The following is a 15945-nucleotide window of genomic DNA, read 5'->3' on the forward strand; positions in this document are numbered from 1 at the left end:
ACTTAGGTGATTGTTTCTACCCTGCCGTTAGAAATAGTAGATAGAGAGCATTGGACAACCTGAGATTGATGTAATTTCAGACCAGTGCAGCCTCCTTGCATCCCTGTAGAATGTCTTTTCTTCTTGGAATATTACCCTGGCCTAAAGTAAACTCATGGAATGGAAAGGTCTTAAAACCCTAGAAAAGTATGACTTTTCACCTTCTGAGATGTTGGGAGACCAAAACCAGAGAAAATCTTCCTTGTGAACAATCAAACAGAATACCATAAATGGGCGGTATTCTCTAGAGCAACAAAGACCTGGTTCTTTTGCAGAAGTAAATTTCCAGAAGACCAGTGTTTCCTTGTCTGACCTTTCTAATCCACGAAGTACACACTAGAAATACAAGGAGGTGGTTTTTGTTCAGTCAGTAGCTCTGCATATTGAGAGATAAGCTCCTGTTTTTAGCTTCCTAACCTTGAAATTGAAGCTAGAATATGTAGAAACAGTTCTAAGAAATTGCTTTTAATCCTCTCAGTGGAAGATTAAGAAGCCCTACCCTTGTCTTTCTAATTGTAGGCGTGATGGCAAGGCTCTTGAAAGATTCCTGCAGGATTACTTTGATGGCAACCTGAAGAGATATCTGAAGTCTGAGCCCATCCCAGAGAGCAATGATGGGCCAGTAAAGGTGAGGTGTTCACAGCCTCATCAAGGCTCTAAGCAGTGGCCTGTCCTCACTTCCCCCTGTATGCTTAGTTTTATTGAGATAGAATTGACTCTCCTGATTTCTTTATTCCAAAAAATGCTGGGTTTAAGTGAGATCTTGTTGGCTGTCATGTTTTTGTTTTTGTTTGTCCTCCCCTTCCTGTATCATAAAATAAGCATTGTCAGAGTTCACAATGTTCAGAAGGAGCAAAAGTATAAAATCTTAGAATTTTGGAAGGTATTTATATTAGAACTAAGTTACTCTTCGGGATAGAGCCAGCTAACCTCTAGTTTCAGAATTGTTGCTTTGAGGTTAGGGAAGGGTTGGGTAGCACTTTGGGTAGCACTTATTTCCTGTGGCTTCCTGAACAGAGTTTGACAGGTGACAAACACGGGAATGAGTTAGAAAATGACCAGAACATCCTTTATGTAATCTGTAAATGTGATTTGGGTTTCAATGACATATTTTCAGTGACAGTACATCAAATTGAGAGGGTTTGGGTCCAGAAACAAATATAGCTTGTGAATTTTATTCTTCACTTTGCCTTACCAACTAGAGGATCTTTGGTGTATTCCAGGTAGTGGTAGCGGAGAATTTTGATGAAATAGTGAATGATGAAAATAAAGATGTACTGATTGAATTTTATGCTCCTTGGTGTGGTCACTGTAAGAATCTGGAGCCTAAGTATAAAGAACTGGGAGAGAAGGTAAGTCTGAACCATATTCTGAAGATAAAGTTTGAGTTAGGAAGTTGACACACATACTCAGCATTGGCTAAATTAGTTATCCTAATGAACTCATTACCTAAGTACTGCTAGATTTCTTCTCAGCTGTCTGCTGTTTACTTTCTCCTGACTGCCCCCTGGTGTCTCTAGCCTGTACAGTGCTTCAGACACCTGTTCGGACCTTCCACTCCAAACACTCAAACTAGATCATAGTTAAAGGTATTCAGGCTTCTGAATTTGGGTGATTTATTTAAATCCATTATGTTTCTCTTAACTTAGCCCTTGTACTCTCTTATTTAGGCCAGGTAATACTGAAGTAGATGTAAATAGAGTCTTAATATGGAGAAACCAAGAGAGAGAAAGGACACTGTAGACAGCTAGATATAATGTACAAGTCTCACTATTCCTACCTGAGCAGAACTTACTCGGGTGTTTAAAAATGAGGTTATTTTAAGCTCTGATTTGGCTAAGTGTCCCTCAGTCACCAAAAAATGAAAGTTTAAAGATCTAACCTTTTTATTAACAGCTCAGAAAAGACCCAAATATTATCATAGCCAAGATGGATGCCACAGCCAATGATGTGCCTTCTCCATATGAAGTCAGAGGGTAAGTAGATTGAATGCTAGTAAAAGTGTCTAGGCAATTAACAGGGAAAAAATAAGCTTATAAACTACTTATTGGGCATAGTTTAGGGAGTGGATTCTTCATTGCAGTTGAGCACAGAACTGCTGATGCCTTCCTGGCTTGGGAGTTCTGCTGCATGGGCCCACGTGATTCCCACAGATTTTGTGAGCTCTCCTATTACTGAGTTTTGATAGGATGTAACCTAGCTACTGATGGAGAATAGTATCTGGTCAGAAATAGTATCTGGTCAGGGTGGCTCAGTCGGTTTAGCATCCAGCTCTTGATTTCATCTCAGGTCATGATCTCAGGGTTGTGAGATTGAGTCCTGCATTGGGCTCCGTGCTCAGTTGGGAGTCTGCTTGAGATTCTTTCCATCTGCTCCTCCCCCCTTCCCCCTATCCCCCGGTCATGCTGTTATGCTCTCATGCTCTCTCCACTCTCAAATAAATAAATCTTTAAAAAGGAGAGAGAGAAATCATGAGGGGTGCCTGGGTGGCTCAGTTGCTTAAGCGGCCACCTCTTTATTTCAGTTCAGGTCATGATCTCGGGGTTGTGAGATCAAGCCCTGGGTCGTCTCTGCTCTGGACATGGAACCTGCTTAATATTCTTTCTCTCCTTCTCCCTCTCCATCCCTGCTTGCACACATGCTCTCTCTCTCAAAAAATAAAAGGTCGGGGGGTAGGGGGGCGCCTGGATGACTCAGTTAAGCGTCTGCCTTTGGCTTAGGTCATGATCCCAGGGTTCAGGGATCCAGCCCTGCTTTTGCTCTCTCTCTGTGTCAGATAAATAAAATCTTCCAAAAAAAGAAAGAATAGAAATAGAAATCATGAGAAGTTATTCCCAGAAACAGTTTTTGGGGAAGTATATGTTGGAGTTATTCCAGCACCTGAATGAGTTAACGCCCTTTTTTTTTCTTAACCCAGTTTTCCTACCATCTACTTCTCTCCAGCCAACAAGAAGCTAAATCCAAAGAAATATGAAGTAAGTGGGTTGTCTTATCTCCCCACAAATAACACACGTACACACACATACCCAGTTGAGTTTAATTTAACTGGAAACAATGAATTTCATGGTCAATATATGTGGTTGCTAATGTGCTTTTATAAAATCAAAAGTCCTCCTATTGGGGAAAAAATCCAAAGTTCTTTAAAAGGTTAAATTTTCAGAGTGATCTTTCTGTTTTCAGGGTGGCCGTGAATTAAGTGATTTTATTAGCTATCTACAACGAGAGGCAACAAATCCCCCTGTAATTCAAGAAGAAAAAACTAAGAAGAAGAAGAAGGCACAGGAGGATCTCTAAAGCAGCAGCCAAAAATGCCACTTTGTAAAAGGACTCTTCCACCAGAGATGGGAAGACTGTTGGGGAGGACTGGGACCCATATGGGATTATTACTCTCAGGGCAGAGAGGACAGAATGGATATAATCTGAATCCTGTTAAATTTTCTCTAAACTGTTTCTTAGCTGCACTGTTTATGGAAATACCAGGACCAGTTGATGTTTGTGGTTTTGGGAAAAATTATTTGTGTTGGGGGGGAATGTTGTGGGGGTGGGGGGAATTGAGTTGGGGGGTTATTTTCTAATTTTTTTTGTACATTTGGAACAGTGACAATAAATGAGCCCCCTTTAAACCGTCTTTTTTCCAAGAGGTGGGGAAACAGGTTTTCTAGATTAGCACTGTCCAGTAGAACTTTCTGCAATGTTAGGAAATTTCTATAATCTTCGTTACCTAATACATGTAGCTACTGGGCATTTGAAATAATGGTTAAGAACACATTTTAAATTTTCATTGATTTAAATAGTCACACAGCTAATAGCTACCATTGGTCAGTGCTGCTGTAGACCCAACTAACTGGGTCCACAGTTATAACCTGTAAATCCTTTACAAATTTCATCACTTCCTATCCTTACATGTTAGGGCTCAGGCCTCTAGCCTGATGATAAGAGCAGGTGAGGGACCTTTCTTGTTGGGCTCTATTTCCAGCCCTGCCCATGCCCTAAGGATGGGTTACTATTTACCCTTGCCATGTGGCTGAGCATGTTTATACTTCCCAAGGGCTAGTCTCTGCCCAAAAATGTTCCTGGAAGGGTGTGGCATCAGGTCGGGGTTCCATCCAAGCTGTTTCAGGAATTGCTGACACTGCTGGGTACAGCTCTCTCCCCCAAAGCCCAGGGTGTGGCCCATTAACTTCCCTCTCCAGTGGAACTGGGAAAGACAGTATCATTCCCGGTTGTGAATGAAGCATCCACTTTTCTTCTGCAACAATGAGGAACAAAAAGGATAGGACTAGTGTGATCTTCTGTTCAAATGAATTTCCCTCTTTTTGTGGGGAAATCCAAATCCTGTCTGCAGTTTTCAGTACTGGATAATTCCAGACAGGAGTCCTATTTGTAGGTGATCCTCAACTGCTGTGATTTGAAAAAGAGAACTTTATTCCTATTGTAATCTCTAGCTGTCCATTATAAGATGGATTTGATAGAGCCCTAATAGCAAAATATATACCTGGATCATCCTTAGTGCTTCAAAAAAGTAAAGATGCCTAACCAGAACCTTGAAGGTTTTAATTCATAAGACCTGGGCTGGGGTCTGGAGATCTAATTTTTTAGAGCACCCAAGAAGTGGTTCATATAGACATTCATGGGTAAGAAACATTGCTTTGAATTAAAGGAAGGCTTATAAACTGACACAGAGGACACAGAAGCAGTTTTCATTTTTCAGCCATGTTTGTAAAATAATTCACTTCCAGTATAGGGGGAACAACCAATCCCTTTCCCGTTATATCTAGGTGTATTACAAGTTACTTTAGCTCTGTTACCAAAAGTTCTCATTACTATTTCTTTAGGGAGGCAACCAGGCTAAACTCTAACGTTCTCAAGGTATCTTTTCCTGGAAATGGTAAAATCCTGAAATCTCAGGATTTGAAAATGACTTGGCTGAACTAAAGATGAAGAAGCCAAGCCTCTACTACTCTTCCTAGTCTCCTGGGCACAGCTGTGAAGTCTTGGCACTGTGCCCAAACCCTAAAAAGTAAAATATGGCAACAATGAAAGTCAGACCTTAGAGAATTTAGAAGTTTAACTCTCATGCTTGCCACCACGGACTCAGCAATAAGAGCAGACAGTTGCACTCTATGTAGTTCATAGCTGCTTTTTTCCTTCGTATCACACTGAGCAGAGAGAAGGTAAAGAGCGCACTGACAGCTTCAGCTTTCCCTGTTCTTTTCCTCAAACTCCAGGATGAGACCTTTAATGTGGGACAATTTCTGATGCAGGTACTCACAGCGACGCTTTTCTTCCCTATAACCTGGGTACCGCTGCAGAGAAAAAGGATCCATGTCAAAAACCCAACAAAAACAAAACAAGAGGATCTACCATTTCTGCCTTCTTGCTACCGCTCCCAGACCTTGTCTTACCTTCCTGAACTTTCTATATTCCTGGACTATTTTTTCTTCCAGTACCTGAAACAAAGAAAATGCTAGCGCCAACTTTAGCCTTGAGAAAAAAGCTCCAGTTTTCCTGAAGGAGAGAAGTAACTTCCCATCTCATTCTACTAAATGACAAAGAATAATTTTTCTCTCAAAACTGATTGGCTTGTCATTTGGGTCACTGTACAGTGTTAAGGTCAATTAGGGAGTTGATGGCCAGTAAAGCTAGAAAGCTCATCTTGGGTCCGGTCCTTACCTTGTGTTCTGGAGTTCCTCGCTGAACTCTCTTGATCTGTGCTCCCAGCTCTATGAACCTTTGGCTTGCAGCCCCAACACGAGCATGTAGAATGCGGTATTCAGTATAATCTGTCTCAAAGTCCTGCTCATAAGCAAGTTGCTGCTCTGCACTGTGGATGGCCCTGTATTGCCTGCCAGGAGCAGAGAATTGCCACCTTCAACTTCATTGCCCTGAAAGCGTCAAGCTCCCAGGAAGTTTATCTTAATATCTCATGCACAAGGTTTGATAAAATTGCAAGTAGCAGGAGACTCACAGGATGTAATCTGGTACCTCTTCAGGGCTTGGGGATTCAGAATCTAGGAAGGAAGCAAGACAACACAAACTACATAGGTCCTTTTTCTGCTAGGGCAGTTTATTTTTTAATTTTAGAACACAAGCCTGGTGAGGGAAAAGCAGACACCCCACTGAGCAGAGAGCCCTAAACAGGGCCCAATCCTGAGACTCCAAGATCATGACCCGAGCGGAAGGCAGATGCCCAACTGACTGAGCCACCCAGCACCCCTCCACAAGGGCAGTTAGCCCTTTTCTCATTAACTCACCTGCTTGAACTGAGGGACTGTGTTCCAACCTGCGGCCCATGTCTTCATCCTTATCCTCTTGTTCCCAGTCTTCTCCCTCTTGCAGGTCCTGACTGGGCAGCCCTTGTAGGGGACTTGGAGCTAAAGGCAGAGTTCTGAGTCTCTTTTCTTCTAGTCCTAGAGTGGTTGTAGGTGCTGGACGCTTCTGTTGGGAAAAATACCACATACACAGTAACCCAGACTCGTGAAAGCCTGACTCGTGAAAACTAATCATAGAATGAGCTCTAGGAGCATCAAAATGAAGGCTTCTAATTTTAAAATGTTAGCCTGATTGGACAAAGATTTCTGAAAAACCCTTGCTATTACACCTTACCTTGTCCAAATGTTTCTGGCTAGCAGAAGAAGGCAGTGCCTGATCAGGTTCTCTGTTTGGAAGATAGGTCTGGTTTCTAGGATATTTGAAGAGGGAATGAGAGAGATGAAGACCAAGATCTCTTATTACAGCATTTAGGGTGGAGATTAGAAAGGAAGATAATATGAGGGATTCCCAGTTTAGTCCCACCCTGCCCCAAGTACCTCACTTCCCACTGTGCCATGTGTTCCTTTGAGGATCCTGGGAGTGACTGTCCTTGGCTGCTTGCCAGTGGATCTGGCACCTGGCAGGGAAAGTAGCAGGGGCACTTGCCTCCCTGGGCTTTAGGCTTTGCCCCACCTGATTCCAGCTACCTACAGTTTCTGGCCTCACCTCTTTTAGCGCCATCTGTGGCTGTGAAACTGTGTCTTCTTCAGAATATTCTCCTGCGTTCTGCCAACTCTCAGGATCTCTGACACGGTCCATCAGATTATGTCTCTGAACTATAGATGGGGCTGGGATGGAATCCATGGCTGCCCAAATAGTGAGGCGATCCCTGAGTGGGCCCAGGCAGTGGAGCTGGTTAGGCCCAGATCTGGAAAGGAGTGGTGGAAAAATCCCAGGAGGGTGGAGAACTTTTAAGCACCTCTGAAATCAGCCTCCCCAACTTTCCACAAACCCTTTTTATCTGCTCCCTGTTCCCCCTTACCTGCCTAAACGTTGGCACACAAGGTCCAAGCCACCTCCAGGGCCCTCCTGGCCACACTGGGACACTAAGAAGGAGAAGAGGCAGGACCAGCCAGGGCCTGGGAACCTCAGATACTGAGCGCAAAAGGAGAACCATAAGCCCCATGAAGTCACCCCCTCTCCCTTCCTCCCACCGCCATTCTTCCCTGAGCCAACCTAAGACTGAAGATGGGTCCCACGGGGCTCGTTAGTACACCAGGTGCAGCTGGGCTTGAGTTCCCCAGGAGGCTGAGACAACACAGTGTCCTTAACCGCAGTCTCCTGGGACCACAACCCTAGCAGCCCCCTCTGCCCAACTCAGTTCTCGGAACTTCCTCAGACCGTGACTGCTCTCAGTCTCCCCGCCCTGACTGCACCTTCCCAGAGCCCACTTCTGTTCTCCCCGCACCCCGCCTTTTCCCAAACACCCTAGGCCCGTACTTACCCCTCGGTTGCCTTGGAAAGCGATCACTGGCCGAACCTGCGGGGAGAGCAGATGCGAGCTGAACGCAGGTGAAGTGGCATTCCCAGAATCCGGTGTCGGGTGCCCGGGGTAGTGTGTGTGTGTGGGGGGGGGGGGGGGGGGCTGCCCTGCCCAATTCACTTGGAGAGGTGGGGAGGTCGGAGCCTGCGGATTCCTCTTCCCATCCCCAGGTCGCTTCGCCAGGGTTACCGGCTGAGGCCTGAGATCCGGAGGGGTAGAGGCTAGGGAAGACAGGGCCCAAGGTCCGCCGCACCTGTTGCCGCCGACACTCTTGCAGCGCCCGAAGCACCGCGTCGTTGAGCCTGAACATCAGGAGGCTGGTCCCGGCAGCGGGGGTGAAGCAGAGCTGGAGCTTCCCACTCAGAAGCTCCTCGGGTCCCTCCATGACTGCGAGGTCGATTGCACGCAGAACAAGAGCCACAGGCAAGGGCCGCCACCACCACCACCTGTGCTGTGCAGGGCTACGCTGGCACTGTTGGTAGCCCAGGTCGGCCCCGCCCTCCGCCAGGACCCACCCCCGGCCCCACCCCTGAGGCTTCCCAGCAGCTTCGATGCTTCGCTTTTCCCTAGACTTTTGCTCGGACCCACCCCCACGGGTTTCTTGGATTCGTGCGCGCCACTTTGGGCTTTCGGAAGGGGCTATCGCAGTTCCGGGGTGGGGGGGATGTCTGTGGCCAACTTTAGACCCCTTCCCAGTTTTGCCTCAGTGTCCCCAGCCAACCTGAACTCAAGAGTTGCCGTCTCTAAGTGAAGCTGAAACTGCAACCTCTAGAGGGTTTTAGAGGCAGAAGGGCGGGAGAGGTCCTGGTTGCTGGGCTGACTCGGTAGACCGCGCGACAGAGACCTAGACTCCCCCAGGGACCGGAGGGTGACGGACCCAAAGGGGTTATTTCTGACGCCAACACCTGGTGCAGCGCTTTCGCTTTTTCCCGCCTGTAATAGTGCTGCGGACCCGAAGTAGCTTTTATTTTATTTATTCGACAGAGAGAAATCACAACTAGGCAGAGAGGCAGGCAGAGAGTGAGGAGGAAGCAGGCTCCATGCGGAGCAGAGAGCGCCATGCGAGGCTTGATCCCAGGACCCTGGGATCATGACCTGAGCCGAAGGCAGAGGCTTTAACCCACTGAGCCACCCAGGCGCCCCCCGAAGTCGATTTCTAACTGCGGCTGGAGAGAAAATCAGGCCCAGTGGCTGTCAAGGCAGCGGTGAAGTTTGGCTGTGGCGGGCTGGAGCGGACCCCTCCCATCTCCACCGGTAGGCAGGGATGGGGGGTGTGGGCGGGACAGGAGAGTTGCAGGGCAAAGGGAAGACTCAGTCCCAGGTCACTGCTCCTGGCTTATACAGGTGAGACTGGTGTGAAAGAGAGCTGGCCCACTCCCTCAGGAGGGCCAAGAAGTGCCACGAAGTTGTGAGACATTCTGGAGGTTCAGATTCCTTTATTGAGGTCTAACTACATACTTTAAAATATACACATTTTAGGTGTACTATCTGATGAGGTTTTTTTAAATGAGGTTTTTTTTTTTTTTTTAAGATTTAATTTTATTTGTCAGAGAGAGAGAGAGAACGCACAAGCAGGCAGAGGCAGAGAGATTCTGGTGCACTGAGACCGCAGGAATTTCAGGTCGGCTCCGGCGTCTCCACTTGTCCCTGTTTGGGCATGTTTACCAAAAGCCCTGAAGTTCTCTTTCCTAGCCACGATCCCTCTGCTAAGTCCCTGGACCTACATAATTTCAGGTGACCTTAATGCCCTCCACCCCAAATCAAATTATCTATACATTTGTCAAAACTCATCAGATAGGGACGCCTGGGTGGCTTAGTGGGTTGGGCAGCTGCCTTCGGCTCACGTCATGATTCAGGGATCCTGGGATTAAAATCCTGCATTGGGCTCCTTGCTCAGTGGGGAGCCTGCTTCTCTCTCTGCCTCTGCCTGCTTGTGCGTTCTCTCTCCCTGACAAATAAAATAAAATCTTTAAAAAAAAAACCTCATAAAAAAAACCCATCAGATAGTACACCTAAAATGTGTATATTTTAAAGTATGTAGTTAGACCTCAATAAAGGTAATTTGAAAAGGCAATGCAGTAAATCTCCAATTCCAACAACAAAAACATTTACTTGTCCATCTCTTTAGGACTTTCTGCTTCTGTGGGTGACCATTTGTTAATTTGATAAAGAGTGTGGCAGTAGGTAAAATCTGGTCTCCCAGGGTTCCTTTTCTTCTCAGATGACATCTGTGGACTTCTGTTGGATTTTCCTTGATTTAAACTCAAAGGAGAGCCTAGAATGGTGAAAATTTTAAAGAAGAGGGCAGGAGCAGTGCTATAAGAGGAGATAAATGGGAAAGATACTTTAGGGAAGGGGTAGGAATCTAACATATGTTGCATGTCTATTGTGTGTCAAAAACTTTGCATGTTATTTAATTCCTAAAATAACTTTAGAGTAGGTATTATCACTCAACTTTTCATTCATTCATTCAACAAATATTCATTGAGCGCTTACTCTGTACCAGACATTGTACCATATCCTTAGGATACATCAATGAACAGATTTCTTCTTTGGAAGAGATTACATTCTTTTCTTTTTTGTTTTGTTTTCTTTTTTGTTTGTTTTAAGTAAGCTCCATGCCCAGCGTGAAGCCCAATCAGGGGCTTAAACTCATGACCCTGAGATCGAGACCTGAGCTGAGATCAAGAGTCAGTTGATTAACTGACTGAGTCACCCATGTGCCCCCTGGAGAGCTTCTATTCTAGAGGGGAAGGAGACACTATAAACAAACCTAAGAAATAAACACAAGAAATACAGTGTATTTTGGGGCACCTGGGTAGCTCAGTGGGTTGGGCATCTGCCTTCAGCTCAAGTCATGATCACTGGGTTCATGGATCAAACCCTGTGCCGGGCTCCCTGCTCAGCAAGGAGTCGTCTTCTCCCATTCCCTCTGTTTCTCCCCCTGGATTGTCCTCTTTCTGAAATAAACAAAATCATATAGGGTATGTTAAAAGATGATAAGTGCTAAGCTAAAAGAAAAAGTGGAGCAAGGTAAGAGGGTTTGGAAGTGGAGGAGGAGGAAGTAGAGGAGGATGGAGAGGGTTGACTGTATATTAAGTAAGGTGATAAGAGAAAGCCTTATGGAGAAGATGAAATTTGAGCAATGCCCTAAAGGAAATGCTTTCTAGGTGGAGGGACTAACCACTGCAAACTCTGAGTCAGAAGTGTGCCTGGAGTGTTAAGGAAACGTTGAGGCCTGCATAACTGGACCAAAGTGAGTAAAGGGGAAAAGTTATAACAAAGTCAGGAAGGTAATGGAGCAGGGAAGGATCAGGGGCTGAAGGGCCTTGCGGGCCATTATAAGGACTTTGGCTTTTACTTTAAGTGAAATGGGGAGTCACTGCAAGGTTTTGAGCAGAGGTGGAATATGAAATTACGTCTATTTTCAAAGGATCACTGTAGTTGCTGTGTTAAGTGTAGACTATAGAGTGACGAGGATAAAAAGCAGCATGACCTGTTAGGCTGCTGCAATAATTCGAGCTAGAAATGGTGGCAGCTTACAACAGGCAGTAACAGATGAGGTGGGAGAAGGGATAATGTTCTGAGTTTTGAGGGTAGAGCCAATAGAATTTGCTGATGGACTGAATGTGGTATGTGAGAGAGAAATGGCATCAAAGATGACTCTAACATTTTTGGCCAGAACAACTAGCGCATGAAATTGTCATTGTCTGAGGTAGGGAAGACTGCATGTGGAACAGGCTTAGTTCTGAACATGTTGAATTGTCTGTTAGAATCCACATGGGAATGTGGAGCAGGCAGTTGTAAACACAAACTTAGAGATGGTGAAAGATGTCTGGGCTAGAGATGTAGACTTGATAGTACTAAACATATAGATGGTATTTTAAAGCTTTAAGACTAGATGAGATCACCCAGGAAGATAAAGAGGAATGTAAAGTGTTACACCCTCGGGTACTCTAATCTCTAGAAGGAAGTCAGGGGGAAGAAAAGCAAAGCCAATTGAAAGGAGATGGCCAAAAAAAAAAAAAAAAAAAAAAAAAAAAAAAAGGAGATGGCCAGTGGAGAAGAAAGAACACCAAGAGTGTGTGCAGCACTGAAAACCAAGTGAAAACAATGTTTCAAAGAGACAGCGATTGAACAACTATGTCACCTTCAGTCAACAGGCCAAGTAAAATGAAGAGTAAGAATTGATCATTGTAATGAAAATGTTCTAAAATTGATGGTGATGATGGTGGCACATTATCTGTGGATATCCTAAATGTCTATTCAGATTCTCTGCCCTCTGCCTATTTCTTAATCAGGCTCTTTGTTTTCTATTGTGCTATTGAGTTCTTTATATATTTTGGATATTAATCCCTGGTCTGATATATGATTTGCAGAAATCTCCCATTCAGTAGGTTGCCTTTTCATTTTGATGATGTTTCTTTCAATATGCAGAAGCAGTTTAGTTTGAAGTAATCTTTATTTTTGCATTGGTTTCTCCTGCCTTTCAAGTCTGATCCACAAAATTATCGCTAAGATCAAAGTCAAGTTGCTTACTGCCTATGTTTTTCTTCTAGGAATTTTATGGTTTAGGTATAATATTCAAGTCTTTAACCCATTTTGAGTTAGTCTTTGTGTATGGTATAAGATAGTGATCCAGTTTTTCCAATACCATATATTGAAGAGACTGTCCTTTCACCATAGTATGTTCTTGGCTCCTTTGTAATGCATTAATTGTCCATATATATGTGAGTTTAATTCACGGCTCTCAATTCTGTTCCATTGATCTGAGTGTCTGTTTTTGTGTCAGTATCATACTGTTTTGATAACCATAGCTTTGTAGTTTGAAATCAGAGAGCTGATTTGTTCTTTGTTCTTTCCAGCTTTGTTCTTTGTTAAGATTTCTTTGGCTATTTGGGATCTTTTGTGGTCCCATGCAGATTTTAGAATTATTTCTAAATTTGTTCTGTGAAAAACACCATTGGAATTTTGATAGGGACTGCATTGAATCTATAGTTTGGGTAGTATGGACATTTTAACAATATAATTCTTTCAATCCATGAGCACAGAGTATCTTTCCATTTATCTGTATCTTCTTCCATTTCTTTCATCAGTTTCTTAGTTTTCAGTGTATAGGTCTTCCACCTCTTTGGTTAAAATTATGTCTGTTTATTTATTTATTTGACAGAGAGAGAGACAGTGAGAGAGGGAACATAAGCAGGGGGAGTGAGAGAGGGAAAAGCAGGCTTCCCACTGAGCAGGGAGCCTGATATTGGGCTCAATCCCAGGACACTGGGAACATGACTTGAGCTGAAGGCAGACACCTAACGACTGAGCCACCTAGGCTCCCCAATTTATGTCTGTATTTTATTTTTTTGGATGTATTTGTAAATGGGATTTTCTTATTTCTTTCTGATAATTCACTATTAATATATAGAAACACTATGGATTTCTGTATGTTGATTTTGTAACCTGATCACTGAAGTCACTTATTCTAACGCTTTTTTTGGTAGAATCTTTTGAGTTTTTTATGTATACAGTATCAAGTAACCTGCAAGTCATCATAATTTTACTTCTTCCCTTCTAATTTGGATGCCTTTTATTTCTTTTTCCTGCCTAATTCCTGTGTCTAGGACTTCCAATACCATGTTGAATAAAAGTGGCCAGAGTGGGCATTCTTATTTGCAACAATGTGGATGGAACTAGAGGGCATCATGCTAAGTGAAATAAGTCAATCAGAGAAAGACAATTATCATATGATCTCTCTGATATGAGGAACTTGAGAGGCAGAGATGGGGGTCGTGGGGGCAGGGAGGGAAAAAATGAAACAAGATGGGATCAGGAGGGAGACAAACCCTAAGAGACTTTTTTTTTTTTTAAAGATTTTTATTTATTTTACAGCGCGCGCGAGCAAGTGAGTGAGAGATCACAAATAGGCAGAGAGGCAGGCAGAGAGAGAGAGAGAGGGAAGCAGGCTCCCTGCCGAGCAGAGAGCCCGATGCGGGACTTGATCCCAGGACCCTGAGATCATGACCTGAGCCAAAGGCAGCGGCTTAACCCACTGAGCCACCCAGGCGCCCCCCTAAGAGACTCTTAATCTCATGAAATGAACTGAGGGTTACTGGGGGGCAGGTGGGTAAGGGATAGGGTGGCTGGGTTATGGACATTGGGGAGGGTATGTGCCATGGTGAGTGCTGTGAAATGTGTAAGCCTGATGATTCAAAGACCTGTACACCTGAAGCAAATAATACATTATATGTCATACACACACACACACACACACACACACACACACACACACACACACAGAGTGGGCATCCTTGTCTTGTTCCTGTCCTTAAAGGAAAATCTTTCTGCTTTCCACCATTGAGTATGATGTTTTCTGTGATTTGTGATATATGGCCCTTATTATGTTTAGGTATGTTCCCTCTAAACCATCTTTGCTCAGAGTTTTTATTATAAATGGATGTTGTATTTTTTTCAAATGCCTTTTCTGCATCTATAAAGATGATCATGATTTTTTTAAAAAAGATTTTATTTATTTATTTGACAGACAGAGATCACAGGTACACAGGCAGGCAGAGAGAGAGAGAAGCAGGCTCCCCGCTGAGCAGAGAGCCCGATGCAGGCCTCGATCCCAGGACCCTGAGATCATGACCTGAGCTGAAGGCAGAGGCTTTAACCCACTGAGCCACCCAGGCGCCCTGATCATGATTTTTATTCATTTTATTAATATGGTGTATTATTTGGTTGATTTGTGGATGCTGAACTATCTTTGCCTCCTTGGAATACATTCCACTTGAACATGGTATATTATTATTTTAATCCATTGTAGAATTAAATTTGCTAATATTTGGTTGAAATTTTTTGCATCTGTGTTCATCAGTGATATTAGCCTTTAATATGTGTGTGTGCACATGTGAGTGGGGTGGCTTGTCTGGTTTTGGTATCGGGGTGATGCTGCCCTCATAAAATGAGTCTGAAAATATTCCTTCCTCTTTGGTATTTTTGGAGAAGTTTGAGAAGGGTAGGTATTAACTTTTTCTTAAATGTTTGGTAAAATTCAGTGAAGCCAGCTCGTCCTGGACCTTCATTTGCTGGGAGCTTTTTGATTACTGATTCATTCTCCTTATTAGTAATTGGTCTATTCAGACTATTTCTTCATGATTCAGTGTATGTTTCTACGAATTTCTCCATTTTTTCTATATTCAATTTGTTGGCATATAGTTGTTAATATGATCCTTTGTATTTCAGTGCTGTCAGTTGTAACCTCTCTTTAATTTATAATTTTATTAGCAATCTTTTTTTCTTCATTAGTCTAGCTAGAGATATGTCAATTTTGTTTATCTTTTCAGCTCTTAGTTTCATTGATTTTTTAAAAGATTTTTTATTTATTTATTTGATAGAGAGAGGCCTCAAGAAAGGGAATAGAAGCAGGGGGAGTGGGAGAGAGAGAAGCAGGGGGAGTGGGAGAGAGAGAAGCAGGGGGAGTGGGAGAGAGAGAAGCAGGGTCCCCACTGAGCAGGGAGCCCGATGCTGGGCTCTATCCCAGGATCCTGGAATCATGACATGAGCAGAAAGCAGGTGCTTAATGACTGAGCCACTCAGGCACACACTTTTTCTTTCTTTCTTTTTTATATTTACCTTAGTGGTGTTTTTATTTAAAAAAAAAAATGGGGGGGTTCGCCTGGGAGCCTCAGAGGGTTAAGCCTCTGCCTTCAGCTCAGGTTATGATCACAGAGTCCTGGGATCAAGCCCAGCATCTTTCTGCTCAGCAGGGAGCCTGCTTCCCCCTCCTCCCTCCCCCCCCCCCCCGCCTGCCTCTCTGTTTGTGATCTCTGTCAAATAAAATAAAATATTAAAAAAGAAAAAAAAATTTTTTTTTTGAGAGAGAGAGGTGGGAGGAGGGGGAGAGGGAGAAAGAGAATCCCAAGCAGTCTCCATACTCAGCTCAGAGCCTGACATGGGGTTCAGTCCCATGACCCTAAGATCATGACCTGAGCCGAAATCAAGAGTCAGAAGCTGACTGAACCACCCAGATGCCCCTCTTTTTTTTTTTTATTCTCCATTTATGTCCACTCTGATATTTAGTATTTCCTTTTTTCTACTGACTTTGGGTTTCCTTTGTT

General features: G+C 43.9%; 2 protein-coding genes across 5 annotated transcripts in view; one reads left to right on the top strand and one right to left on the bottom strand.

The window, feature by feature from the left end:
* The window catches only part of PDIA3 (protein disulfide isomerase family A member 3), a 23933-nt gene extending 20404 nt beyond the window's left edge, over nucleotides 1-3529 (top strand). Inside the window, exons 9-13 of the mRNA XM_046008386.1 lie at nucleotides 559-667; nucleotides 1263-1391; nucleotides 1936-2015; nucleotides 2957-3014; nucleotides 3220-3529. Coding sequence (XP_045864342.1) covers nucleotides 559-667; nucleotides 1263-1391; nucleotides 1936-2015; nucleotides 2957-3014; nucleotides 3220-3333 — 490 coding nt within the window. The 3' untranslated portion in view covers nucleotides 3334-3529. The remainder of the gene's footprint in view (nucleotides 1-558; nucleotides 668-1262; nucleotides 1392-1935; nucleotides 2016-2956; nucleotides 3015-3219) is intronic.
* The window catches only part of ELL3 (elongation factor for RNA polymerase II 3), a 26060-nt gene continuing 13610 nt past the window's right edge, over nucleotides 3496-15945 (bottom strand). For 2 of the 4 annotated variants that reach the window (XM_046008392.1, XM_046008391.1), the window contains exons 2-12: nucleotides 8088-8280; nucleotides 7796-7831; nucleotides 7334-7446; nucleotides 7018-7219; nucleotides 6849-6928; nucleotides 6646-6721; nucleotides 6294-6477; nucleotides 6008-6050; nucleotides 5713-5884; nucleotides 5445-5489; nucleotides 3496-5345 (exon numbers count right to left, since the gene is read on the bottom strand). In XM_046008392.1, coding sequence (XP_045864348.1) covers nucleotides 5235-5345; nucleotides 5445-5489; nucleotides 5713-5884; nucleotides 6008-6050; nucleotides 6294-6477; nucleotides 6646-6721; nucleotides 6849-6928; nucleotides 7018-7219; nucleotides 7334-7446; nucleotides 7796-7831; nucleotides 8088-8219 — 1194 coding nt within the window. In that variant the 5' untranslated portion in view covers nucleotides 8220-8280 and the 3' untranslated portion in view covers nucleotides 3496-5234. Of the gene's footprint in view, nucleotides 5346-5444; nucleotides 5490-5712; nucleotides 5885-6007; nucleotides 6051-6293; nucleotides 6478-6645; nucleotides 6722-6848; nucleotides 6929-7017; nucleotides 7220-7333; nucleotides 7447-7795; nucleotides 7832-8087; nucleotides 9308-15945 lie in introns of those variants that run through there. The other 2 variants (XM_046008393.1, XM_046008390.1) reach the window with 2 other exon arrangements.

The sequence above is a fragment of the Meles meles genome, chromosome 6 (genome assembly GCF_922984935.1).
Source record: "Meles meles chromosome 6, mMelMel3.1 paternal haplotype, whole genome shotgun sequence".
NCBI classification, from domain to species: Eukaryota; Metazoa; Chordata; class Mammalia; order Carnivora; family Mustelidae; genus Meles; species Meles meles.